Source organism: Hydra vulgaris, chromosome 09 (assembly GCF_038396675.1).
Source record: "Hydra vulgaris chromosome 09, alternate assembly HydraT2T_AEP".
NCBI lineage: Eukaryota > Metazoa > Cnidaria > Hydrozoa > Anthoathecata > Hydridae > Hydra > Hydra vulgaris.
Genome location: NC_088928.1, coordinates 9,024,632 through 9,052,263, shown reverse-complemented (window position 1 = coordinate 9,052,263; position 27,632 = coordinate 9,024,632). Strand labels below are relative to the sequence as shown.

The following is a 27,632-nucleotide window of genomic DNA, read 5'->3' as shown; positions in this document are numbered from 1 at the left end:
AGAAAATCTTAAAAAAACTTAACATGGCGTTTCATTAAAAATTTTAACAAAATTTTTTTAATTATTGTATATTTATTTCACATTGTAATTTCATAGACATTTAAATGCAAAAAAAAAAAAAAAAATTAAACGTTCACATTTAACTATGGAATGATAACTAATGTTATTATACTAAAATAAGAATGGGGCAAGTCCCCATCCTTATTTTCGCGCTAGTTGGAGCAACTGATTTTATTTTAGCTTCTAAATAAGTTACTTTAGCAATGTTCTGAACTTTTTAAATGATCACATTTATCGAGTATTAAGTTTTTATGTTATGTTAAATAAAAATTAGAAACTTGGAACTTGATTTTGGTTGTTATAAAGTTTCTTTTATAACGATGTCTTATATACATAAATTTAATTGTATTGGTGTTTTACTGATACTATCAGTTTATCAGTCCAAAATGAGTAAACAAATAATCAAAAAAAGGTTTTGGAATTTTCTAATTTGGAAAATATAACCTGCTCACATTCAAAAATAGTAAAATTGTCAAAAGTCGCTAAATCTTCAGTAGTTCAGGAGACGTATTGAGACAATACAAGAAGACTCAAACTATCAAAAGAAAATGAGGCATGGAAAGATAAAAGGTTTTGTTGACAAATAACAAAGTGAATTTAATCATCTGGTCAGTTTCAGGGAATTCATGCTAATTCCAAAGAGATCTCACCAAAAAGTTCGAATGCAGTTGTTTCCTTGTCAGGCAAGTACTCAAGAGCAAGGGTTTGAAGGTTTCCATTAAGGAAAAACATTTCAAACTTTTCAACAAAAAAAGTTCATGGATTATTAAGGATGACTAAATTTACTGCAAAAAGGATTTTTCACAGTTGCATGGCCATCAAAATTATTTGCATTCAAAAGGTGTGTATGTGCATCACTGAATGTCTTCAGAAATGTCTTTTGCCATTTATTAACAAACACATATAGGCAGTTATGTTTTGGCTGGACTCAGCTACAATCTGCCACTTCAAGAAGACAATATAGTGAAACAACCAAAATAGAATCGAAATTGTCTCAAAAGATGCAAATCCTCTAAACTCTCCTAATCAACGCATTATCAAGAGTAACTCTTGATAGGCACTTGTAAAAGGAAACTTGTTGAAAAGTAAAAAATTTTTTTTTTTTTTTTTTTAAACATCTTCGCTTCCAACAAGGCTGCAAGCAGCCACTAATTAAAGTTGGAAGTTACTGAAAGTGAAAAGATGAAGATTGTAGAGCAAGATAACGATTGACGGGCGACTTAAAAGATTGCAAATTATATGAATCAGGAAAGCAAGATGAAGGAAGCGAATTCCAAAGAGCTGATGTTCGAGGAAAAAAACTAGACGAATAAGCGTTTTTGGAGCACTTAGCAACAGTCACAGAAAAAGGATGACACTTAATTGAATGACGAGTAACACGAGAATGAATTATAGTAGATGGCACAAGAGACGCTAGTTCTTTAGAGCAGTGCCCATTATAGTATTTGTAGAAAAGAGAAAGAGAAGCAACATTACCACGATGTGATAATGGTTGGAGGTTGGCTGCGAGAGCAGGTCCAACAATGTTTACAATGCGTTTTTGCACCTTGTCTAAAAGAGAAAGGGCATCATTAGAAGATCCACCCCAGATATGGCAACAGTATTCCATACAAGGCCGGATTTGAGATTTATAGAGATAGAGAGTAGAATCCGAAGTAAGAAAGTGACGAGCTCGATGAAGAGATGCAACCTTAGCAGATGCTATTTTTGCAACTGATTTGATATATGGTTTCCAAGAAAGATTGGAAGTAAGAGTTAATCCTAGAAGATGAAGAGTAGGTGACTCATGATAAGACTCTGATAAGCACTTGTTGAATAGTTTTGAGAGTATAGATGAAAGCTCCGGAGAACACTTCTTCAAGACAATAACAGGTATGTTGTCCGGGCCACAAGCTGTAGAAGAGTCTAGGCAGGAGATCACTTTAGATACAGATGCTGGAGTAATATGAATGTCAAGCAATTGATCAACCTGTTTGTTGGCAATATCAGGTAGAACGCAACTAGTGGAATCAAGAGATGAAATTGATGAAAAGTTTTTAGCAAACAATTCGGCTTTGTCTTTAGGTGAGGTGACGAAGTCTGAACCATACAAGAGAGGTGGAATTATAGATTTGCCCTTATTATTGATATTATTAAAGATTCTCCAGAAGTCACGAGAGCCTAATTTTTGAGATGAGATACGAGATTTCATGAACTGAGAATAGCGGGTTTTGGCGTTAGACAAAACCTTTTTACAGTTGTTTCTAGCAGTAATGAAAAGACGTCTGTTTTCTGGAGAATTGTTTTGCTGATAAATATGGAAGTAATGGTTTCGATTGGCAATCGCAGCAGCACAGTGTGAGGAAAACCATGGAGGAGAGTGAGGCTTGACCTGGAATCGTCGAGAGGGAATAAAAGATTCCATGCCAGCCTGAATCCACGAAGTTATATAAGAAGCACATTTGTCGACAGGAAGTTGAAAGATTTCTACCCAAGGGCCATCACGAAGAAAATCACGGAAAGAATCCCAGTCAGCTTTACTGTAGTTGTAAGAGGTTCGATAATAGGGGGATAATCATTTCGATAATAGATTTTCGATAATAGGATAGTTTGATAATAGGGGATAATCAGCGAAAGATGACCAAAAACTTAAGCTAAAATCGATTGCAACATTGAAAAAGGTCACTGAAAGCAAGATCCAGGCCATGATGGCACTTATCTCTAAAAAATTTGATTACTTTATAAGTGTCCTCTGAATTTTGTACAGATTATAGAGGACACTTAGAAACTCGATTAAAAACTTTAAATGATGCAACAAATTTCATTATCAAAAAAATTTGAAATATATATAACACAATTTGCACATTAGCATGCATAGGTATTTTTTATCATATTTTACACACTTTAAGTTTTAGAATGCTAACTCTAATCCCAATAGTTCTTTCATAAAATTTTTTTTTTTTCAAGTCTTTTAATTAAAAAAAAATATTTATTTTTTGTAGAATTTAGAGCTAAATCGTGTAACAGTAACAGATCCTGAAGTGATCAAAGAAGGAGGACCACCAAAAAGCAAACCAAAGAAGTATGACTTTACAAGCCAAGACAAATTTTGGGATCAACACAAAGCAAGGTGAGGTAATTAACTACTTGAGTGTTTAATATTCATACTTTTGATTTTAAAAGCTGATTAAGTTTTATCCATTGATGAACATTTTTTTAATATTAATATTTATAATTAGTGTTTTTTATTTTTTCTCAGTCCTTTTCCAACTGTTGCTGAAGCAATTCAGCGTGAGCTTGATGAATATCGTGTTTCTGAAGAAGAAGTGAAAAAGCTAAAGAATGTCATGGTAAATTTATTTTGATTAAGAAATTTATTGTTTGTTTAATATATTTAATCTCCTAGTTAGATAATTTATCAGATTAGTTTTGATAGCTATGATTTGAAAAAGGTATGACTCCCCATGGCTTCAAACAGCTTGTGTCAATGCAAGGTTTTCAGGTTTCTGTTAATATTATGATTGCAATGTGTTTCCTTTTTTTTTGTTTATCAATTTTATCACTACTGAAATGTAGTTCTACTAAACAGTTTTCTATTAGATTTTAAAAAGATCAGGTTTAGGTTTTTTTTATTAACAGGTTTCCTAGCTCCTTTAGGTCTTTTTATTTAATAAATTCATAAAAAAAATTGACTTTTTCGAAAGTTTACGGTTTAATTGTAATCAATTGTTAGCTCATTGTTAGAAATCACATAAATACAAAACTATTTTATTTATGACTGCAAATATTTTTATGTTTTTTCTAGTGACCAGCTTAAGAAAAGTTTATTAGATGAAACTTGAAATCTACTGGTTAATATAAATTTAGTATATAATAATTGAAAAAAAAATTAATCGAAATCTCATTTTTCTTATTTGGGGTAGGTTGGATGACATTTTAAGTTATTTTCTTACAAGCTCAAATAAAGTAGTTTTTGCCTAGCTATTGTCAGTGGCATCCTGGCCCCAGAGACAATGTGGGAATCCTACATGGTCCTTAAGCTTTTTATCTAAAAAGGGTTTTTTTGAAATAAAATTATTTTACTATATTCTTTAAATGATCAGCAAATAATTTTTCATTTGCTTTATTTATGCTTTTATAAATTAAATTCTTTAATTATCTGATTTAAAGTGTTTAATTAGTATTTTCTATAATAAAATGCAATTATCTAACATTGACCTCAAAAAAAATTACAAAAAATGTTAATTATTACATAACATCAATTGCTTTTAATAATTTTAATAATTTAAAGAAACACTGTCAAGGATTTATTTTAAACAATCATAGCAGTTAGATAGGATTTCGCATCTTGAAATTTTCAAATAAAAGAAATTACTATTGCGGATATTTAAGTATTAAAAATGTTGATTGTAAAATTAAATCATTTTTTCAATTAAAAGATTCAATCACTGACCATCTGATTATTTAATTACTAGGTAACCATGGAGGTAAAACGACATCTTAAAATTAAATCTCATATTTGTTTTCTAACATTTTAATGCTGTAAAATTGATAAAAAAAATTCAAATTGATAAAAAAAAATTTACTTTTCTAAAAAGTTTTACAACTTAATCTATCTTTGGAAAAAGAAAAAAAAGTGAAAGGTTGATTTCAAAGTATGAAAATTATTTTAGATGACGAAAGAAAAAAAAAGATTTCATGCTTTTAAATGTTTTGCATGAATGCAAATACCTTTTTAAATAATTTGTATGAATACAAATCCAATTTATATAGACTTTTTATTTAAATAAGCTAATTTGAACAACATCACAAAATTTTGATAATTTTAATTCTGGCATTGAATTTGGGACAAACAAATCATTAGTATTAGCCTTAGTGATTTACAGATTTCACATTTTTGGCTGATGTTGATTGATTGGAAAAGGCTGATACCGATGTCAATACAGATGAGTTAACTAATTATTAAAAATTTTGAAAATATAAAACCATACAACTTTAAATCGTGTAATCTTTTTCATGGAATCAATACTGTTAAACAAATACTTGGACCCAAATCAGAGCCAACCCATTATTTTAAAAGATATTAGAAAAACTAAGTTGAAAAAGTATACATTTTTTAGTTTTTTTAACTATGAAAAGGAAACTTTAAAAAAAATAAATATAATTTTAGAGAAACACATTTTATTTCAATTTTAAAAAAGAAAATGATACTATCATAAGCAGTTTACTTCTTATGATAGTACCATATTACAGTTTAATTCTTTATTAATTTATTAGTAATTTAGATATTCAAACAACAATCATATGTTGTTTAGATATCTAAATTATTTTTAGATAATTAAATTGTTTTAGAATAATTTTTTTTGTGTGTTTGATTCCCACCACGTCCCTGGTAGTACCATGCTCAACTTGTTTCTCCACGCTGCGGCCTTGTTTGTCAAGGTATGTGTTTCAGAGTTATAAAGTTGAGAAAAAGTTGTAACCATAACTTAAGTAGCCTCCTCGTCTGGAGTGACCTTCATGGCAAAGCCATGAAGGACACTCCTGTCTAGGAGGACCCAGGTAAATTGAAATAAAGTATATATATATATATATATACATATATATATATATATATATATATATATATATATATATATATACATATATATATATATATATATATATATATATATATATATATATATATATATATATATATATATATATATATATATATATATATATATATATTGTATGCAGGCCTTGTTTTTAAGTGTTACGCATAGAGCTATTTCAGTTAAGCAACTTTTTATCATTTTTTAACTTTCAAATTATTCTATAAGCTGTAAGATAAAAAAGTAATTAAATTAAAAAAAAAAAGTCACATAAACTTTTGAATGATGTTTATGTAAAATATTTGTTACAAAAGTTTGAATGACAATTATTTTTGATTTACTAATGAAAAAAACTTACATAAAATTAAAATTTTAATTTTATTTTGTTTTAATTTTATTGTTTTTATTTTTATATGATTGATTTTTTAAGCTTAAAGCAAAGATCATAAAAACTTTATTTCTGATAAAAATATATGACTTAATTTAAAACTAATTTAATAAAAATGTATAATTTTATTCTGATAAAAAGAAAATATAATTTAATTTATATTTTAGAATATATAAATTAATTTTAATTTAAAAATATATTTAAATTAATTAAAATTAAAGTTAATGCTTGGTTTAAATCTATTGTCAAATATATGTAAAATCATTACTAAATATTTCTCAATATTTAAATTTCTTTATTCTTAAAAAAAAAATCAGCTTATTTTTATCACAATTGTTTTTCCATTTTCCTTCCTAAAAGTTTTTTTTTTACTCAAAATTAAATTTTGAATAAACGGTCTGCATCAAAAATTTGCGCAAAAAATAAAACTTTGTTTTTATAACACAAGTTAAATCGTAGTGATTATTTTATAATAAATGATATATACTGTGATATAATTGTAATAGAAAAATGATAAACTTTTGATAAATAAAGTAAATAAATTAATGTAATTTTTTTATTTTTTACTCGCTAATTTTTTTAAAATAAAAAATCATTTGTAGTTGCAAATAGGGAATCCTGCACACTTTTCAATGCCGCGGGATCCCGCGCGGGATTGGTAGATTTTTTTTGCACATTATAAAAGGCAAAATGACAATTGTATTTTTCTTTCAAGTATTCCAGAAAAAATATACTCAACGTATTAAATTGATAAGATGAGGTAAATAAAGCCAAAAAACACAATTTATTTGTAAATCAATATAATTCTTGACATTTAATGAACAAAAAGATAAGCTAAAATATGTAGAACATCTTTTAGCTTTACGTAGAACGTCTATTAGCTATTTGTTTTTTAAAATATCAAATATGAGAAAATCATTGTAAGAAGTGCACTCTTAAAAAACAGACCCTACTTAAAGTATCATCACTTAATCTACTATTCAAAGGGCTGCATATATAACCAGCAGCTGAAAATGCTCGCTCGGCCTCTACGCTTGTTGGTGGTATGGTCATCAAGTAACTATGCGCTATATCTAGAAACTTGCTTCTTACTCCGTTACTTTCATAGGCAGACATTTCCTGCTTCAATAATTTATCAAATTCTAAAGAATCTAAATTTGCTATCTCCTTTACATTTTCTGTCCAGCTTTTCTTTGGTTTTCTGTATTTGATTTTCCAATTCTTTTTTCAGCGATAGTATTATTGAAGCAAGTATTTGGGAATTGTTAATAGAATCTACAGCTTCTTTTTCTTCGAGTTTATTTTCTTCGTCTTCATTTCTTTTGGTTGTATAAACTCTTGACAATATTTTTTTTATTACTTGACGCATAACGGTTCTTTTTGGCATTGAAAAAGTATTTTCATTTTTTTTAATTTCTTGTTCATATTTTTTAGGATTTTGTAATTAAACTAGTTGTCCATTTAAATTCTTATTACATTATTGTGTAAACCTCTCACGAAGTGCCGCGGCTAAATCTATGCTCAAAAGTGATGATTGCTTTTGTAATTTATCTAACATAAATTGAAAAGTTTTTCCCGCAGTGACAAGGTTTGATTCTCTCCTGCATAATAGTTTGAGACCAAGTTTTAGTGGTGCCAGGCAAATAATTAAGTCATTGATTTGTGACCATTTTTCTTGGGTGAAACGAATTTCTGACACAACATCAATTAAGGCTTTTTCAATACACACTTTTAGTCTATGAAATCTTTCTAACATATCGAACATACTGTTCCACCTAGTTTTACAATCAAGAATCAACTTTAACTTTTTCCCGTGTTCTTGTAGGATATACTTCTGTAAATATGTATCATTTTTGACAGGAAAGTTTTTAAATATTTTCACAACCTTTCTCAGTTTTTTCATGAGATCTTTGTAATTGCTAACCAATTCAGCAGATGGTCAGTCCAAAATTATTGTCAAACCATATTCTTTATTTATAACTTCATCATCATCAGTGTTAACATATTCATCTTCTTCTTCACAATTTTCATATGTAGTAAACGATTCTTTGTTGTTTTTCTTGTATAAGATATCAATAACTGCAAGTTGTGTTCCATGAGCATAACATAGTTGTTGATAGCAAGACATCATTTTACCGACTTTAACCATCACACTTGCTCCATCAGTGGTCATGGCGATGTCTTTTTGGAGGTCAATATCAAAGCTACTTAGCCTTCCTGCAACTAACGCAATATTCTGCATTACACGATCCATGGATTCGAATCAATCTAAAATTAAAACATTTAGGTTTAAGTATCTCTGACTATTTTGTGATGTCCATTTGTCAAATGTTATTGAAAACTTTTGATTTTGCTTTTCTAGTGATATGAGTTTTTGCATTTTATTGGCTTTTACAGAATCTGAGAATTTAACTACCATCGACTTTATAGTATCAGGTGAAGTAGTATTAGGTGAAATTTCAACATAATCATTAACTAAACAAAACAAAAAATTGACTGAGTTTGACTAATGTTTGCTAAATAATTGTTTATTTTTCAATGATTTTGTATTTATAGCTAAGAAAAACATTTTAATAGCTAAAGATATATATATATATATATATATATATATATATATATATATATATATATATATATATATATATATATATATGTATATATATATATACAACCCGTAGATGTTGTCCGAAAGTTTTTTCCATATTTTGTTGACAAAAAGTAAAAATTAAAATGTAAGACCGGAATTATTTTTTTTTATTAATTGATAGACTGCCTGCCCCAACCAAACCCTCAGTCGATGTAGCAACACTCCCTTGTGGGTCAGGCTAAAAGATAGTAGATGTATCAGCACTCCCTTGCAAGTCAGGCTATTTGTCAGTTGATGTAGCAGCACTCCCTTGCGAGTCAGGCTATAAGATAGTCGATGTAGCAACACTCCGCGCATGATTTACAGTAAAAAAAAATAAAAATAAAAATATTTTATTAAAAAAATTAAAAATAAAAACATTTTATTAAAAAAAATAAAAATAAAAACATTGTTTATATTGTTAAAAACATTCAGAATGTTTTTAAAACATTCTGGTCAATTAAATTTGCGTTTTTGTGTTTTTTTTTAAAAACGATTTATTTGTAATTAAATTAATGGTTTTTACTTTCGTCCAACACGCAAATGTTGGACGAAAGTCAAAAGTAATTAAAAGTGACGTATGTGTTGGCGTAAGAATCACTTTTTTCCTTCCGCTCTTCCTAAAGACAACAAACTATAGATCTATATATATATATAAATATATAGACATAGACATACACATATATAGATATATATATATATATATATATATTAGAAGTAAAAATAAAAATGTTGACAAACTTGGACAGTTTCTGATAAATTGCTTTTACTTATTTAATAAATAACACATCGTTTCTCAGACAGTTAATAAAACATTTCAAGTAATCCTGACTCAGTATTGTTGTATCTGCATATAGTATAGAAGTTTCTCAGTATACACTTTATTGTGCATTGTATGGCTAGTAAATTTTTAAATGGATTTGTTTCGCAAATACATTAAACACTTTTAATTTGATATCTTTTTTGTCTTTTTTGTTTAAAAGAATTTTTTTTTGTTTTAAAGCAATAATTTCAAAATCCCGCAAATCTGGCGGATCCCGCAGTAGTTTTTGCAGGATCTCACATACACTAAATTCATAAGGGATCCAGTGGGATTGCAGGATTCCGCTATGCAGGATTGCAATCCCTAGTTGCAAAGCCACAATTAGAAATTTAAGAAGTAATCATTTTAAAAATTCAAAAATTTAAAATATTTAAATTCATTTATGTGAATGTCAAGAAAAAAAAGAAACTTGTTAATATCAAACATTTTTTAAAATGCAATATTAAATTTAATTACCTAATATTAAAAAAATGAAATACAATAAACATTCCTTTATAGTAATAATAAAAAAGCTGTTAAATAACATTTAATTTGCTTTGCAGTAATTAATATTATTGCAGTATTAATATTATTTTAAAAAGTTATTGTCTTTTAAAAATAAAAAAATACAGAGGACATTATGACGTCAAATATTGCGTTAAGCATATGCTAAATTTTTTATTTAAAACAAGGCCTGGTATGCTATACTTGAACACATATATACAGTATTGTGCAAATTAATTGCATCAAACATTTTTTTCTTTTTCGTTTTTGTTTTATACTGTGTTTTCTATAATTTAACTGTGATTAGAAGGATAAATAAATTTAAATAAAGTAAATAAATAAAGATGGACACTACACCAAGAAAAAGATCTAAAATATTAACTTTACTTCAATATTCTGATAAATCTCAACGGGAGATAGCCAAATTATGTTCAGTAAACCAATCTACAGTTAGCCGGGTTAAGAAGTATTACATTGCAACCGGCAGCTTATTACCATTAAGACAAAGAAAATGTGGTCGAAAACGAAAGACTTCAGAAAGAGATGACCGATATCTGATGCTGGAGAGTATCAAAAATCCAAAAAGACAAGTGACCAACTAATGAATGATTTAGCTACAGATGACATCCATGTCTGCTCGAGTACTGTGCGGAAGAAGTTGATAGCTGCAAGAAGGTTTGCCAGAAAACCTTCTAAAAAACCATTACTTATAGATGTCATGAAGAAGAAGCGTCTCTTGTGGGCAAAGGAATACAAAAAGTGGACTAAAGAACAATGGAGAAGGGTAAGACAAAATGTGTTTATTAGATTTACTGCCATTTTATTTATTATATTTGTATATCATACTATTTTTAAATTGAAGGTATTAAATTGAAGAGACTTAATAACAGTTAACTTGTTTTTTTATTGATTGCAGGTTTTATTTTTGGATGAATCACATTTTGAAGTGCAAGATCAATGGTCACAGTTTGTTTGTCGTTCTGATGGTGAGCCTATACGACCCGGACTCATTGAACAATATGTCAAGCATCCAGAAAAGAAGATGTTTTGGGGTTGTTTCTCTGCTTTTGTACCAGGAAGACTCTACCCATTTACTGGAATGATGAACTCTGATACTTACATTGAGGTTCTGCAAACACATTTAATTCCAGAGATGTTAAAAGTGTTTCCAAATGGAAACGGAATATTACAGCAGGATTTAGCCACATGCAATACTTCCAAAAAAGTCAAGAAATTCATGGTATAAAATAATATTAAAACCCTTAAATGGCCTGGCAACTCCCCTGATCTTTATCCAATTGAGAATCTCTGGGCAGTTGTAAAAAAAAGATTGCGAAAACATGACTTCACAACTAAAACTAAGCTTACCACCACTATCCTTCAGATTTGGGTTGAAGACACAGAAATCCAAAACATTTGTAAAAATTTAGTGGATTCCATGCTAAATCATGTGCAGAAAGTCATAGCAGCACAAGGAGGACACATAAAATATTAGTGCATGGGTTTTTATTTTATTAAAGCAAGAAAACTTAAAATTTCCTGGATTTTTATTGTTTTTAATTTTGATGCAATTAATATTCACAATACTGTATAACGATGCTTAAATAGGTTACTTTTAAGTATAAGAATAGAACAACACAAAGTAAAATTATTCTAAAATCAACATTATGATAATAAAAGTTTAAGTACATTCAGCTGTTAAATTAAAGCTTATAAACATCATCTTAAGAATAGACAAATTTGTCTGTAAATAAAGTCAAAACAAACCATTTCTCAAAAAAATTCTAAGTAATGCATAAAGTTTAGTTTATTTATTCTTTAATTATTATCATTATGCAGGATAAAAATATTAAAATGTTATTGGTTAGAAAATCGGTAAGTTAATAAAAAAAGACTGAGGCTGATACTTATTTCGATTGAGCAAAAAGTGGCTGATTAAGCTGATGCTGATGGGGAATAATTGGTACATCACTAGTAAACATGCAATTAGTCATATAACTATTGTATTTCTTATAAAACTTATGACTGTGATATAAGTTTATATTGGCATTGGACACAAATTTGAACAAGATATTTAAAAAAAAAATGATACCAAAAATGTTTTTAAAAAAAAAGTTAAAATGACGGCATTTTTATTTCAAATAAAACTTGATATATACTATTTATAATATCAATAATTTTTTTTTTTAAAACATCTTCGCTTCCAACAAGGCTGCAAGCAACCACTAACTAAAGTTGGAAGTTACTGGAAGAGAAAAGATGAAGATTGTAGAGGAAGATAACAGTTGACAGACGACTTAAAGGATTGCAAATTATATGAATCAGGAAAGCAAGATGAAGGAAGCGAATTCCAAAGAACTGATGTTCGAGGAAAAAAACTAGATGAGTAAGAATTTTTAGAGCACTTAGGTTAGCACACAGTCACAGTAAAAGAATTAGACTTAATTGGTTGACAAGTAACATGAGAATGAATTTTAGTAGATGGCACAAGAGATGCTAGCTCTTTAGAGCAGTGCCCATTATAGTATTTGTAGAAAAGAGAAAGAGAAGCAACATTACAACGATGTGATAATTGTTGGAGGTTGGCTGCAAGAGTAGGTCCAACTATGTTTACAATGCGTTTTTGCACCTTGTCTAAAAGAGAAAGGGCATCATTAGAAGATCCACCCCAGATATGGCAACAGTATTCCATACAAGGCCGGATTTGAGATTTATAGAAATAGAGAATAGAATCCAATGTAAGAAAGTGTTGAGCTCGATAAAGAGATGCAACCTTAGCAGGTGCTAAATTTGCAACTGATTTGATATATGGTTTCCAAGAAAAATCAGAAGTAAGAGTTAATCCTAGAAGATGAAGGGTAGATGACTCATCAAGTACTTTACCATTCATAAATACAGGAAGATCTAAATTATTGCGATAATGATTGGCTGAAAAAAGTTGAGTTTTATCTGAATTAAAGTTCACCAGCCACTGTTAGTCCCATTTAGAATATTTAAATTATCTTTTGATTGTCGTTAACGTGACGTAACGTAACGTTTATTCAGAAGAAATAAAGTCGTAAGTAAAAGCATTTAACCGCAATTGTAAACTAATAGATTTTTTGTTAAAGAAACAGTTTGTTTCATAATTTTTTTTTGTTGTTGTTAAAAATTAGTTAAAAAAAATAAAGTCTTTTAAGTTTTATCCTAAGGAATTAAATATATAAATTCCTTTTAAATATAAAAATTATTTTTAGTCATAATAGTTTTAAAAATGCACGATTTATTTAGATGTTAAATATTTTATTAATAAGATATTTTGTTTATTGATAATTCAATAACGTAAAGTTATAAAGACGTTCGTTTAATTTATGAAAATAAATTATGATCACGAATATGTTATCGGTAACTGAAAAATAACAAAAAAAAACTCTTTATTGTTTAAAAACATTATTAAAAAGAGTTCACAAATTAAATAAGAAAAAATTTATTAACATATTTATTAATAAAATAACCAAAAACCAACTGTAAAATTATTAGAAAATAAGCAAACATTATTTTACGTTTCATGAAAAAAATATTTTTTTTCGAAATAAAATTTAGTTCATATTTCAAAAAAATAATAATGATTTTTTAAATAAGAACTTAGATTTTATTTGTTACTTTAGTTATAGTGAGAAAAAAAAACTGTTTGTATGATTTTTAACGCGTTAATAAAATAACTTTAATTACAATGCGGTACTTGAAAAGACGCTAGTGACGCAATATAACTTCTAAAGATCCAAAATATATTTGCTGAGTTTGAGTTACTTAGAAATGCGTTACGCGTTTTGCTTGCCTGGTATAGGGCCAAGGATAGAATCTTGAGGAACCCCTGAAGTTACAGAATAAGAAGAAAAGTGGTGTCCATTGAGGATGACTTTTATGCTACGATTGGAAAGGAAGGATTCAATAATCTTAAAAATGTTGCTAAATTCACCATAAGAAGAAAGCTTATGGAAAAGACCAGTATGCCAAACTTTATCAAAAGCTTTAGAAATGTCAAGAGCGATGGCCTTAACCTCTCCACTTTTATCTAATGCATGATAAAACCTATCAGTTATTACTGTTAGCAAATCAGCTGTAGAACAAGAAGATCGAAATCCATATTGATGGTCAGAAATTAAGTTATTAGATTCAAGATGAGAAATTAAGTGTTTGTTAATTAAAGATTAAATATTTATAATTTCTAAACTATTGTTCAGTTACTTAACATTATAAAAATATTTTTTAACACAAAATAATATTTTAGCAATTAACCATTGGGAGATAAAAATTATTCATTGGTTTTCATACAATCATAAAAATTTATAAAGTTCCCTAAACATTCAACCTTTGTTTTTATTCATAGAAATCACTGGTCTTACAAGTATTGAAAAAATATTGCTTGTAAAATTATGTAGTTTTTTGAATTTAAACTTTCCATCCTAAAAACTATTTAGTTTTAAATTTAATTATTGCTGCATCATCGATCACTTTATTATTTAGTTGCTATGTAACCATAGCAATTAAAATAGCCTTAGGTTGTAATCTTTAGTTTGTAATCTGGTGTCAAAACTTTTATATCTGTTGAAAATATTTGAAAAATGACATTAATAAAAGACTAATTTTTTTTAAATTTAATAATTATAATGAAATTTTTCAATTTTAATAGTTAAAATCATAGTTCTCCATAACAAAATTATCCTCAGACTAATGAAAGTTTTGTTTTTTTGATCAAAATTCTACCTACTACTACCGCGCTGCAAAAAGTTAATTAAAAACTATTTTCAAAGCATGAAGTGAATAACACGAAACAAAGTTCTAATTATTACCTACCATTAGGACAGTAAAAATAATCAGTAAAAATTGACAGTAAAAAGTAAAACAGTAACAATTGACAGTAAAAATTGATTTTTCTAAATTTTCAAAAATTATCTCTTAATATTTCTATGTTTTTTAAAACATTCATCCTTTATTTGAAATCTATTGTTATTACATTTTTTAAACAATTATGTCAACAAATCTAAGTAACATGCTGTTGTAAAAGGTAGCGTTTATATATTTATGGGGCTTCAGATCAAGCATATATAGTAAAATCCTGCATAAATAGGCCTTTTTAAAAAAATTCCGCATAGGTTTTTATGAACCCAGAAAGCTACTAGCTACTATGGTTTTTGATAAGCATTCTCATTTGTTATAAACAAATCAGAATTTTATGTGAGTATTTTTTTATTTGATTGTTCAAGTTTTTTTTAAATTTTTGAAAATAGAATAAATACTAGACTTTTTCCAGAAGTCATCTGTTTTATCATTTTAAGGTTTTAAGATATTTTATTGTGCTATATTTTCTATAGCACCTTTATTGAAATGATCTCTCAATCAGAGCTGGTTGAAAAAGTTTTTTTATAGAATAAAACACTGGTAAAAACTTGTTTCTTGAATTTATATTAAGCTGTGTTGCTAGTTAGTTAGAAAAACTGGGTTCATTAACAATTCTATTACCACTGTTTATCTTTTTTAACAAAGTTAATCTTATTTACTACAATTTATTACATTTCAACTCGTTCTATCTTGTTTGAATATTAAAAATAAAGTTAAATATATTGATAGAAATTAAAGCAATTATTAATTAATTTATTACAAAAACTCTTAAATTGATTTATTTTTATGAAGTTTCTTCTTTATTATTCATACCATTCTGAGCATTTATATGCACAGCAATAAAGTACAATAAATTAATTTTATCAAAACAATGTCTATTTGGTAGAGTTAGTCTGTCATTTTATCATAGCTATCTGCCTAGCTTCTAACTTTAAATTCTATTAAAACATAAGGAGCTAAATGTTGCTTGTAAAGTTCTTGGACTTGGTGTTTACTGCCTAACCCTTCATTTAATTTCTAATTAAATGAATATTAAAAGAAATTAAATTGGATGATATCGTGCATCTGGTAAAAAATAATAGATTTAATAACCAGCAAAAAGTAGTTAAAAAAGTAACTGCTATAGATAAAAATAAGATAAAAACCGAAACAAAAATGACTTGTTTTAATGATTTTCTATGATCGCCATCCATTTTTAAATGGCCTAAGAAATAAACAAAATTTTTTTTTGAAGGGAGTGCAAAATGAAGATAATGAAGCCATAGAAGGAATATGGTCAGAAAATACTAACAAATTAACAAACGCAGTCAGGTATTTCTTTATTTTAAATTGCATATTTAATAAGCTTTTTGAAAATATTTTTTTAAATGTTTTTTAAATATATAAATATTTTTCTACGTTTGTAAAAGTCATTATGTTGGGTCTCCAAGGAAGCAAAATAATATAAAATTTCAAGAACAATCACAACTAATTATAAAAACACAATTTGAAGATATTCTTTTTAAAAACTGATCCAACATTATTATACTTTTGATGAGGTCCAACATGTTATACTTTTGATGATAAAATTTTTTTAAATAATATCAAGGACCTGTCTGAAGATCATGTGCCTGAAGATCTTTTGATAGTATTAAGGACCTGTCTGAAAGTCTTGTGCAACCTATAAAAATGCTTCAAATTGCTATAAGTTTTTACCAAATTTATGTCTTAATAGATGGATAAAAATGGAGGTTCCAATGTGCACTTTTTGAGAAAAAGAAATTTATATACGTGTAATGTTTAAAGTGTAAAATCTTTTATCACTGTATCCCTTGCCTCACACAGATGCTACTCTTGCTCCTCAATAATGTTACTCTTGCCTCACAATGATGTTACTCTTGTCTCACAATGATGTTACTCATTTTACCAATACAAGCAAGCAAAATTTTATTTTTTATTTCAATCTCTTGAATATTGTAGCCTGATTTTATAATTTATCCTTTTAAACTTGATTTTCTAGTATTCCCTTAAAATGTTGGGTTCTAGTCCAGTGATTGAAATCTTAAAACTCTTACATATGAAACTGAAATATACTGTTTTAATAACTTGGATGTGTTTTTGGGGTCACTATCCTGCTGAAATGTTTCAGCAGGACAGTGACCCCAATGTCATGGATATGTCATGATAGTGACACCAATGTGACATGGTTGCTTCAGCCTTTGATAACAAATTGTTTTCTAAATGTCTATGTAAATAGAAGAATTTGATTATTTAGATTGAAAACCCTCTTGCCACTTCCTAACTCTTGGTTAACTCTGGCTCTTTATATTTCAAGTGATTTCCTAATTTTCCTAATTTGATATTCTAGAGCAAAAGATTACCATGTGTCATGGCATGGTTTAACAGGTACTGTCTTATTTTCCATTATTACTATTTTTCTGGTGCTTTAGAGATTTGGATAAAACATTTTTATTTAGTCACACTAATGTATACAGCATTTCAATTCGTAGACACCTAGGTTTGTATTTGCAGTAATCTTTGTCTTATTGTTAAATTAGAAGCTGACTTTATGTTTTGCTTTGTAAGATCTTTTTCTAATATTAGAACAGAGAATTGGCATCCATGGCAATTTTATAACTAGTTGGTTATCCAACGATTGAGATGCAGTATTTTTTTGATTTTTTTAAATACAATATCCAGCAATATTACTAAGGTTGTTCTTGTCTTGTCCATTTTAACAATTTATGTAATCAGAAAATCAATCAAAAAAATAGCAGCTTCAACATCTCAAATGAGTTAATATCTAACAAACTTTTTTTTTCGTTATTTTTTTTTCATTACATATAATTTGTGATTTATAATTATTTTTTTTCATTTTTTTTTTTTCCATAATGGTGGTTTTATGATTTGTTGGTCATTCAGCTGTATAATCTTTAATCTGAAAAAATATATTCAATTCATCAGTTTTTTACTTGAATATAGTTTAATCAATGTTTGTTTAACTTTAATAAATGGTTTTTAATTTTTACAGTTTTTGCAAACAATTTAAAAGCAAAAGATTATTGATTGCTCATGTTCTTAGGAGTGTATGCTTGTGTCTGGGAAAATATTAGTATGAAATCTTCAAATCTCTTAAGTAGTGTCTTCAAATATTAAAGGAACTCTTTGCAGAACATGAACTTTCTATACTATACTTGCAGAACATTAGGTTTCCATACAATACTTGCAGAACATGAAGTTTCTATACTAAAGTACATGTTGCCAATGCTTTTTGAGTTTAGCGATCAGTAAGAATTAACCAAATTTCTCACATCCCATCTTAAGTCAAATAACTTACTGTCAGACAATACGGTTTTCAATCCTCCTGCTCTATGGCTGACTTGCTAATTGTTGTAACTGAAAGATTTTATCGTGCATTGGGTGGAGGCAGAGAGGCTAGAGCTATTGCTCTTGACATATCTGAGGCTCTTGACAAAGTTTAGCATGCTGGTCTTCTCCATAAGCTTGTTTCACATGGCGTATCTGGGAAAGTTTTTTGAGATTATCAAATTGTTTCTTTCTAACCACTTTATTAAAGTCATCCTCGAAGGCCAACACTCTTATTTCCAGTAACTCCTGGGGTACCTCAAGGTTCTATTCTTGGCCCTGTTCTTTTTTCTTATCTACATTAACGATCTTTTTGACAATCCTACATCTAAAGTAGCTCTTTTTGCTGATGACTCAACTTAATACTTCTGTCTTGACAAAAAGTCTCTTTTCAATCACTTAGAACAGGCAGCCAATCTTGAATCTGATCTCACTTGTGTAACAGATTGGGGTTCACAGTGGCTTGTAAATTTTAACTCCACCAAAACTTGGTTATTTACTGCAAACAACTATTGCAGTACTGTCGACATTCCTATATTGATGAATGGAAACCCCCTCACTGAGTCTTCTTCATTTCTTCTTTTTGGAATATTGTTTACTACTGTCCTATCATGGAAACCATATATACAATCGATTGCTAAATTAGCTTCTGCTAAGGTTGCTTCTCTTTATCGTGCTCGCCATTTTTTCTCTCCTGATTCCAATCTCTACCTCTAAAAATCTCTTATTCGTCCCTGTATGGAATACTGTTTTCATATTTTGGTTGGTTCTTCTAATGATGCTTTTTCTCTTCTAGACAAGGTTCAAAACGCAGTTGGACCTGCTTCATCTGCTAAGCTTGAGTCTCTTTCCCATTATCGTAAAAAATTTCTCTTTTCTTTCTCTTTTCACTAAAGTCTGCAGAGGTTTTTCTAATAGGTCTCAATTTTTTTAAAAATGATGTGAAATACATAAAATATGTAGAAAAACAGCTAACACAAGCCACAATATCTTGTGTTGCAAGAAAATCTAACAAACAATCATATTGGTGGTTACATTGCCATATACTAAACTTGTCATGTATGTCAGTTTTTAATAAATCATAAAATTATTATACTAACTGCCTATGACTGTTGTATTTAATGTAATTTTTGACTCTATGTGTAGCTCTTAATCAATATAAACATTTGTATTATTTTGGTTATATTATTTTCTAATATTAATATTAATGAATAAATATAATATAATGAAATTTTATTTGGCCTGCCATTATCAACAGAGGCGCAACTTCTTCAACATTTATATAATCAAGGACTGGAATTTTAAAGCAAGTTATTGATTCTCTGGGATATACACAATTATACACAATAGAACATGTTATCGTGAAAAAACTACCACAGCTTTAACTTTTGTTATTTAAAATGTGACACAAATTTTATATTTTATATTTTTAGGTTTTGCTTAGCTTTTTAAACCCTGTTTTTTTTTCTCTGAGTAAACAATATTCTGTTTAATTAATGTACCAATTCATGAACTAACTCTGGTTCTTTATAGGAGTGCTAATACTATTTTTTCACATCTGTATTAAACAATATTGAAAATACAATGTTATGTTTTTTTGTAAAAGTAACTTATTTAGAATATGTATCTTTCTCTTTTCACTTTATTATTTTCATTATCATTTTTATTATTGTTCATATACTTATATTTTTTATTGTTTTCAGCTCTCTCCCTATGTTACTTGAAAAAAAAAGATTAATAGATACACATATGACAATTGCTACATCAATGCTGGAACATATTAAAGTAACAGTTTGATATATATATATATATATATATATATATATATATATATATAGATATCTATATATATGTGTGTGTGTGTGTGTGTGTGTGTGTGTGTGTGTGTGTGTGTGTGTGTGTGTATATATATATATATATATATATATATATATATATATATATATATATATATATATATATATATACACACTATTTATTTATGTGAGCATTTGTTTACTTTTTTTGCTTATTTAAATATTTATGCGAGCATTTGCTTATATATTTATGTGAGCATTTGCTTACTTTTTTGCTTATCTAAATCGATATGGCTTTTTTAGTAAAAGAAGAAGAAAATGAAGAGTAATGAATGAAAAGATTGCTGGCCCATCCCAAACCCTCAGTCAATGTAGCAGCACTCCACTGGGAGTCAGGCAGTTTGTCAGTCGATGTATGTACTGAAGCCCCCGGCAGCAGGCCCTTTCAGTATGACATCACACTGCTCACCTAAATCAGCAGTATAAGATAAATATGTGTGTGTGTGTATATATATATATATATATATATATATATATATATATATATATATATATATATATATATATATATATAAATATGTATATATATATATATATACACATATATATGCTTATTTATATATATATATATATATATATATATATATATATATAAATATGTATATATATATGTATATATATATATATATATATATATATATATATATATATATATATATATATATATATCAAGAAGTCACAGTATAAAACATGGTTTAGTATTTTTGTATAGACTCATAATATTGGGTATGAGCTTTTAAAACAGCTTTTATTCTTTATGGCAATGAGGCAACAAGAAAGAAACAATATTTTGGTGTTATTTTTTGACACCACATTTTTTTAATGGTTTTACTCAGATCTGCTAATAAGATTCTGTTTAGATACTTCTGCTTTTAAATTTACCCAATAGTTTCAATGAAGTTTAAATAGGCCCTGTTGCAGAGCAAGAACATTAATAGCAATATCTTAGGGTTGTAACTTGTCAATTTTTGACAGCTGCCCTGTTGTGCTTAAAAACATCAACGGTTCTAATTCAAAATCGATTTAACGCATTGTTCTTTAAAATTTCCAAATAGTTTATGCAGTCTCATCTTGTTGTAAAGAGTTTAACAACCACAAGCATTGCACCCCAAATCATAATTTCTGGACAATGCTTAGTAGAAGGTACAACAATGTTGCATGTTGATAATGTTTAGGAATGAAGTGTGAATTTGATTGTTGGTGAAAAATAAATTTTTGTGCGGCAAACAACTTAACTTGCACTTTGTATGAGAAGAACACTGTCTAAAGGGTTTTTTTGAATTGATGCCAACTGTTTACTTAATGCACTGAATAATATCATGAAAAGTTGTCTAAGACATCTTCAAATATCAAGCAACCATTTGTTTAGATTTGTTGTCTTGAATTAAAGATTGTGCTTGTGCTTTATTTAGCAAGTGATGTTTTATTCATACTTCAAGATAACAATAATTGCATTACGCCTGATTTTAATGTATATAGTGCATATAAAATATTTTTCTATTGATTACACAACTACACAATCACCTAGGCAACTTGTGATTAAGTTTAGTGTATTGCCAGCACACATATTTTGCATTTATAAGTAGTTAATTCAAATTTTTATGAGTGCTTGGATCTTTTTGGCTGTAAAAGTATATATAATATATATACATATATATATATATATATATATATATATATATATATTATATATATATATATATATATATATATATATATATATATATAGATCTATAGTTTGTTGTCTTTAGGAAGAGCGGAAGGAAAAAAGTGATTCTTACGCCAACACATACGTCACTTTTAATTATTTTTGACTTTCGTCCAACACGCAAATGTTGGATACAAAAATGGAAAAAACTTTCGGACAACATCTACGGGTTTATATAGAACCCTTAGATGTTGTCCGAAAGTTTTTTCCATATTTTGTTGACAAAAAGTAAAAATTAAAATGCAAGACAGGAATTTTTTTTTTTATTAATTGATAGACTGCCTGCCCCAACCAAACCCTCAGTCGATGTAGCAGCACTCCGTTGCGAGTCAGGCTATTTGTCAGTCGATGTAGCAGCACTCCCTTGCGAGTCAGGCTATTTGTCAGTCGATATAGCAGCACTCCCTTGCAAGTCAGGCTATTTGTCAGTCGATGTAGCAGCACTCCCTTGCGAGTCAGGCTATTTGTCAGTCAATGTAGCAGCACTCCCTTGCAAGTCAGGCTATAAAATAGTCGATGTAGCAACACTCCGCGCATGATTTATAGTAAAAAAAATAAAAATAAAAACATTTTTTTAAAAAAAATAAAAATAAAAACATTTTTTAAAAAAAATTAAAAATAAAAACATTTTATAAAAAAAAATAAAAATGAAAACATTGTTTATATTGTTAAAAACATTCAGAATGTTTTAAAAATATTCTGGTCAATTAAATTTGCGTTTTTGCGGCTTTTTTAAAAAACGAATAATTTGTAATTAAATTAATGGTTTTTACTTTCTGACAACACGCAAATATTGGACGAAAGTCAAAAGTAATTAAGTGACGTAGGTGGTGGCGTAAGAATCACTTTTTTCCTTCCGCTCTTCCCATAGACAACAAACTATAGATCTATATATATATATATATATATATATATATATATATATATATATATATATATATATATATATATATATATATATATACACACACACTTATATATGTATATATATACACTTATATATATATATATATATATATATATATATATATATATATATATATATATATATATATATATATATATATATATATATATATATATATAAGTGTATAAATATACATATATAAGTGTATATATATATATATATATATATATATATATATATATATATATATATATATATATATATACACACTTATATATATACAGGGTGGTCCATAATTAGTGTCCCATCTTAAAGACTCAATTCCTTCAAAACTAGGAATGGAAAACACATAAAACTTTTTGATAAACAATTTATTAACAATATCAAATAAAATTTAAAGATTTTTTTCGAAACGTCGACCATCGGCTTTCACACAAGCTTCAAGACGCTTTGGAAAGTCATCTACGGTGGTACGCAAGTAGGCGGGTGAAAGCGAATCCCATGCTTTTTGAAGCGCTTTCTTCAGAGAATCAATCGTTTTATGCGGTTTTTTGCACGCTTCAGCTTCCAGAACACTCCACACTGAGTAATCCATTGGATTGCAGTCGGGACTACTTGGAGGCCACTCATTGTGCTTGATGAAATCGGGGGTGTTTCGGCCGAGCCAATCTTGCACAATTTTGGCTTTGTGGGCTGGAGCACTATCCTGCATGAATGTCCAACAATGTCTACGAAGCTCCTTTTAACTCCATGGAAGTATTTCTTTGATCAAAACGTCATTCAGATAGTTTTGGGCTTTTACTTTAACGCCTTGTTGAACAAAAATCAATGGTGTCTTCTTGGTGGCACTGATATCCGCGAACACCATTACTGAAAGAGGATGTGCTGCCTTTTGTATTGTGATATTAGGCTTTGAGGAAGCGTAGACACGATCATTCTGCACATTGTGATGTTGTTGAACTGTAAAAATCTTCTCGTCTGTGAAAACGATGTTGAGATGAGCGTTGTTGGCGAAACGGGCGAGGAGATCCTTGCAGCGATCCTTGCGCTTCTGCTTTGATGCCTGAGACAAAAGCTGTGCAGGATTTTTCTTGTAAGCTGTCAAATTTAGATAATCCTTGGTAATTCTTCCAAGAGAACTTCGAGAAATTTGGAGCTGTTTGGCCATTTGTCGCATACTGCGTTCTGGGTTGCGGCGCACCCGTTCACGAACTTGCTTGATTTTTGCATCAGTCACCACGGAGCGCTTTCTTCCTTTGCGTGGACGATCTGACATTGTTCTCAATGCTTTGAAGCGTTGAATTGTTCTATAGACAAGCTTTCGCGGCACTTTGAGTCTAGTCTGGATGTCGCGTGCTGAAACTCCTTTCTCATGAAAATCAATAATACTTTGCCGATATGGTGATGGTCTTGTCATTGCTAAAAAAACAAGTAAAGTGAGTGAAGGCAGCAGTAAATAGATCAAAATATATAATAATATCAAAAACCAAAGCAAAATTAATAGTTTTCCATCCCTAGTTTTCAAGGAATTGCTTTTTTAAGATGGGACACTAATTATGGGCCACCCTGTATATATATATATATATATATATATATATATATATATATATATATATATATATATATAAACACTTATATATGTATATATATACACTTATATATATATATATATATATATATATATATATATATATATATATATATATATATATATATATATATATATATATATATATATATATATATATATATATATATATATATATGTATATATATATATATATATATATATTTATATTATAAATTGGTCAATTTTTATTTGCTATAAGAAAAAAATGCAGTTATTTTTCTTCTATACTTTTTTTCTTTTTTTTTCCTTTGAAATATGGTAATTTTTTTTTTTTTGTTATTAGCATAGAAAACTGGATATTTTTTTTGAAACAGAAGAAAAGATAATGGGCAAGTCAACTCTGGTAAATTTTTACATACTCAATTTTTAAAAATAAAATTTATTGAAGAGTTTTAATTTTAAAAATATAACAGAACCTTTGATCTTACTTTCTAACCTTCTTTCCAATCTTTTTTTGATCAAAATATTATTTGACTTTATTTTAAATTTAGTTTTTAATATTAACAATCAGGAGATCTTGAAAACAAGTAAGTTTTCAAGACTTTTTTAGCCTGTTCTAAGGTTGAGTTTTAGTTTGTTATTTCTTGGCGTTAAGCAATAATATCATTAAATATCTAGCTCTATTTTTTTTGTATGATGCATGAAAACAAATTGTAATGAGATTTTTAACTAAATCAAAAGTTCTTTTTTGGTAATGATTTGTCAATAGAATAGTCAAGGGCATTAGATTTGCAGAGACATCCTTGTTTATTAAAAGATGTTTTCACATTAGCTGCATTGTTTTTCAAGCAAATGAATTTAATTAGTGTTCTAAATGCATTCAAGTGAGTATAAATGTTTGCCATTACACATTAACCAAACTCATGCTAATGGCTTTGACAGTGTAATGCAATTAAATGAAGCTGGTGCTCTGATTGTTTGGTTCCTTGAGAGAATGTTAAGCATGTGTTGTGATTAGCAAATTTAGATACAGTAATTGAAATTGTAAAATACATCTGAAACCCAACTTCTTTTAAGATTTTCATTCTTGAACTTTAAAGTAATTTTAAAGATTTTTATTCGAACCTTTTCTAAACAAAGTTGATTTTAAAACATCCATTGTTGCCATAAGTTTTTACTATAATCTAAATAACTGCTAAGTTAGCCAAGAAGTTTATCTTAGATTAATTTTAATTAGAGTGATAAAGTATACTTTTTATAAAAACAACAACATAAACATAAAGCACTTTAAATAAGTTTTTACTTTTATGTTTTTTGAATGTTGTTAACATTTAAAAACCAAGTTCAACATTGCAATGTTATTTTTGAAAAATTGTTTTTGTAGTGGCATAATTTTACTAAATTAAATTAACATTATTCAATTTGCAGCTTTAGGTATTTATTTGTAACTCTTTCAACTCTAAACTCTAAAATGAAGTTTTCTAAACAAAGCATAAAAAAGATTTGAACCTCAAAATCATGAGCGAAGTCGTCTACTGCTGCAGGATAGTTGATAAAAATAAAGTAAAAAAAAATTTTTATTCAGCAGCTCTCTGTTGAAATAGTTAAGCAAAATAGGTTGTGTGTAAACTGTCAAATATAAAACAAACAAAAGAGATAGCTGCATTCTGGCCAAAGGTTTAAGAAGTTAACTTTGCATAAAGCCTAATATTTTTATTGTCTTTCTGATTTTATTTCTCATTACTACAATTTACAGAAATGTGAGCTTTTTTTGACATTAAAGGCAGAGTGATTTAACAAGACCTTATCTATGTTCAAAATGCACCATATTTTATATAGAAGAGGATTATTTTTAAAAAAAGGGTAAAATATTATGATCTTATACTTTTAAAAAAGATTCTTTAATAATTTTAAAAATGTCAATTTTGTTCAGCTATTTTAGTAATTTAAAATTTTGTATTTTGGAATCCAGGATAAATCTGTCATAGAGTTGATACAAGATGCTGAAGGTTTTTATTTCATTTTCTACTTTTAAGTTATAATTTTATTTAATTTTTTTTTAATCTTTATATATATATATATATATATATATATATATATATATATATATATATATATATATATATATATATATATTTATATTTAAATAAGATAAAAAAGAACAAGTTATAAGTAATATACTAATAACAGAAAAGTAGTTAATAACATTTTAATTTTTATTCTTTATAAAGTTGGAACTCCAGAAGATAAATTGCGTTTATTTTTAATATATTATATGTCAACACCAACTATGGCAGAGGTAATTGTAAATTGTGCTAATTTTTAATATATTTTATATAGATGCTAGCTTTGTGCATATTTTTAATATATTTTATATAGATGCTAGCTTTGGCAAAGTTAATAATAAATTAGTTAATAAAAGTGTTTCAGTTAAAATAACTTTCAGTTTAACATGTACAACAATACTATGGGTAGAGCATACATAATAATAATATACATAATACCATCATTTTATTATTAAATTATAAAACTATATAAAATTTTATTTTTATTTCAAATTATTTTATATGAAATTAAGTTATAATAATTAGTTTAGTGAAGTTATCTGCAATGGTATTAGATGTTATTGTTATATATACATGTTAGATGCAATGGTTTAGATGTTATTGTTATATATACATGTTAGATGCAATGGTTTAGATGTTAGTCTAATGTTGTCAGTAGTGGAATCTTTAATGATGGCAGAAAATTTTAACTGTTACCAACATGATTTTTTAAATAGATGTTCAAAAGTTACTTTTGAATTTGAAATAGTTATGAAGTATATTTATTAATTCAATGTAACAATTTACATAATTAGATTAGTTTTGGAATTAGAATTTTTGTAAAGGTATTAAACCTTATTCATTGATGTTAAGTTTAAAACGTGAAAAAACTTGGTCTTTTTAGTTTAAATATATCCATGTATCCCAAGACAAATCAGTTTTAATATGTAGTTTTCTGAAAATACTCAAGGGTAAAAAATTGCCTGCCCTGAGTTTGGGGGAGAGTGGGGTAATGGCAAACGCAGGGTAACTCCGAACATGGTCAAAACAGCATTGTAGAAAAATAAATTCGACAATTTCTTTTTACCTGCTGAAAAGGGATCCTATGCTCAGTTCCAGACGTGCTGTGTAATGAAGCTGCGGATGTTGCTTACTATAATTTGATTTTAACTTTTTCTGATAATTTTATGCAACTTTTTTCTTGAGTAACAATCGGTTGTAGCTTCTATAAAAATAAAGCCACTCCTTTTTTTTGTTGTTGTTGCATAATATAATTTTTAGACTTAATTATTACAATTAGCATTTTATTTGTTATTACACAACAGTGTTTGTGATTGCCCCCGATGTGTTCGGAATTACCCCAC

General features: G+C 27.9%; 1 protein-coding gene across 1 annotated transcript in view; it reads left to right on the top strand.

The window, feature by feature from the left end:
* Positions 1 to 27,632, top strand: part of LOC100202692 (sec1 family domain-containing protein 1) — a 78,451-nt gene that overhangs the window by 47,267 nt on the left and 3,552 nt on the right. Inside the window, exons 11-17 of the mRNA XM_065804659.1 lie at positions 3,042 to 3,169; positions 3,299 to 3,389; positions 16,072 to 16,148; positions 19,886 to 19,967; positions 24,567 to 24,626; positions 26,196 to 26,232; positions 26,455 to 26,522. Of these exons, the coding sequence (XP_065660731.1) occupies positions 3,042 to 3,169; positions 3,299 to 3,389; positions 16,072 to 16,148; positions 19,886 to 19,967; positions 24,567 to 24,626; positions 26,196 to 26,232; positions 26,455 to 26,522 (543 nt within the window). The remainder of the gene's footprint in view (positions 1 to 3,041; positions 3,170 to 3,298; positions 3,390 to 16,071; positions 16,149 to 19,885; positions 19,968 to 24,566; positions 24,627 to 26,195; positions 26,233 to 26,454; positions 26,523 to 27,632) is intronic.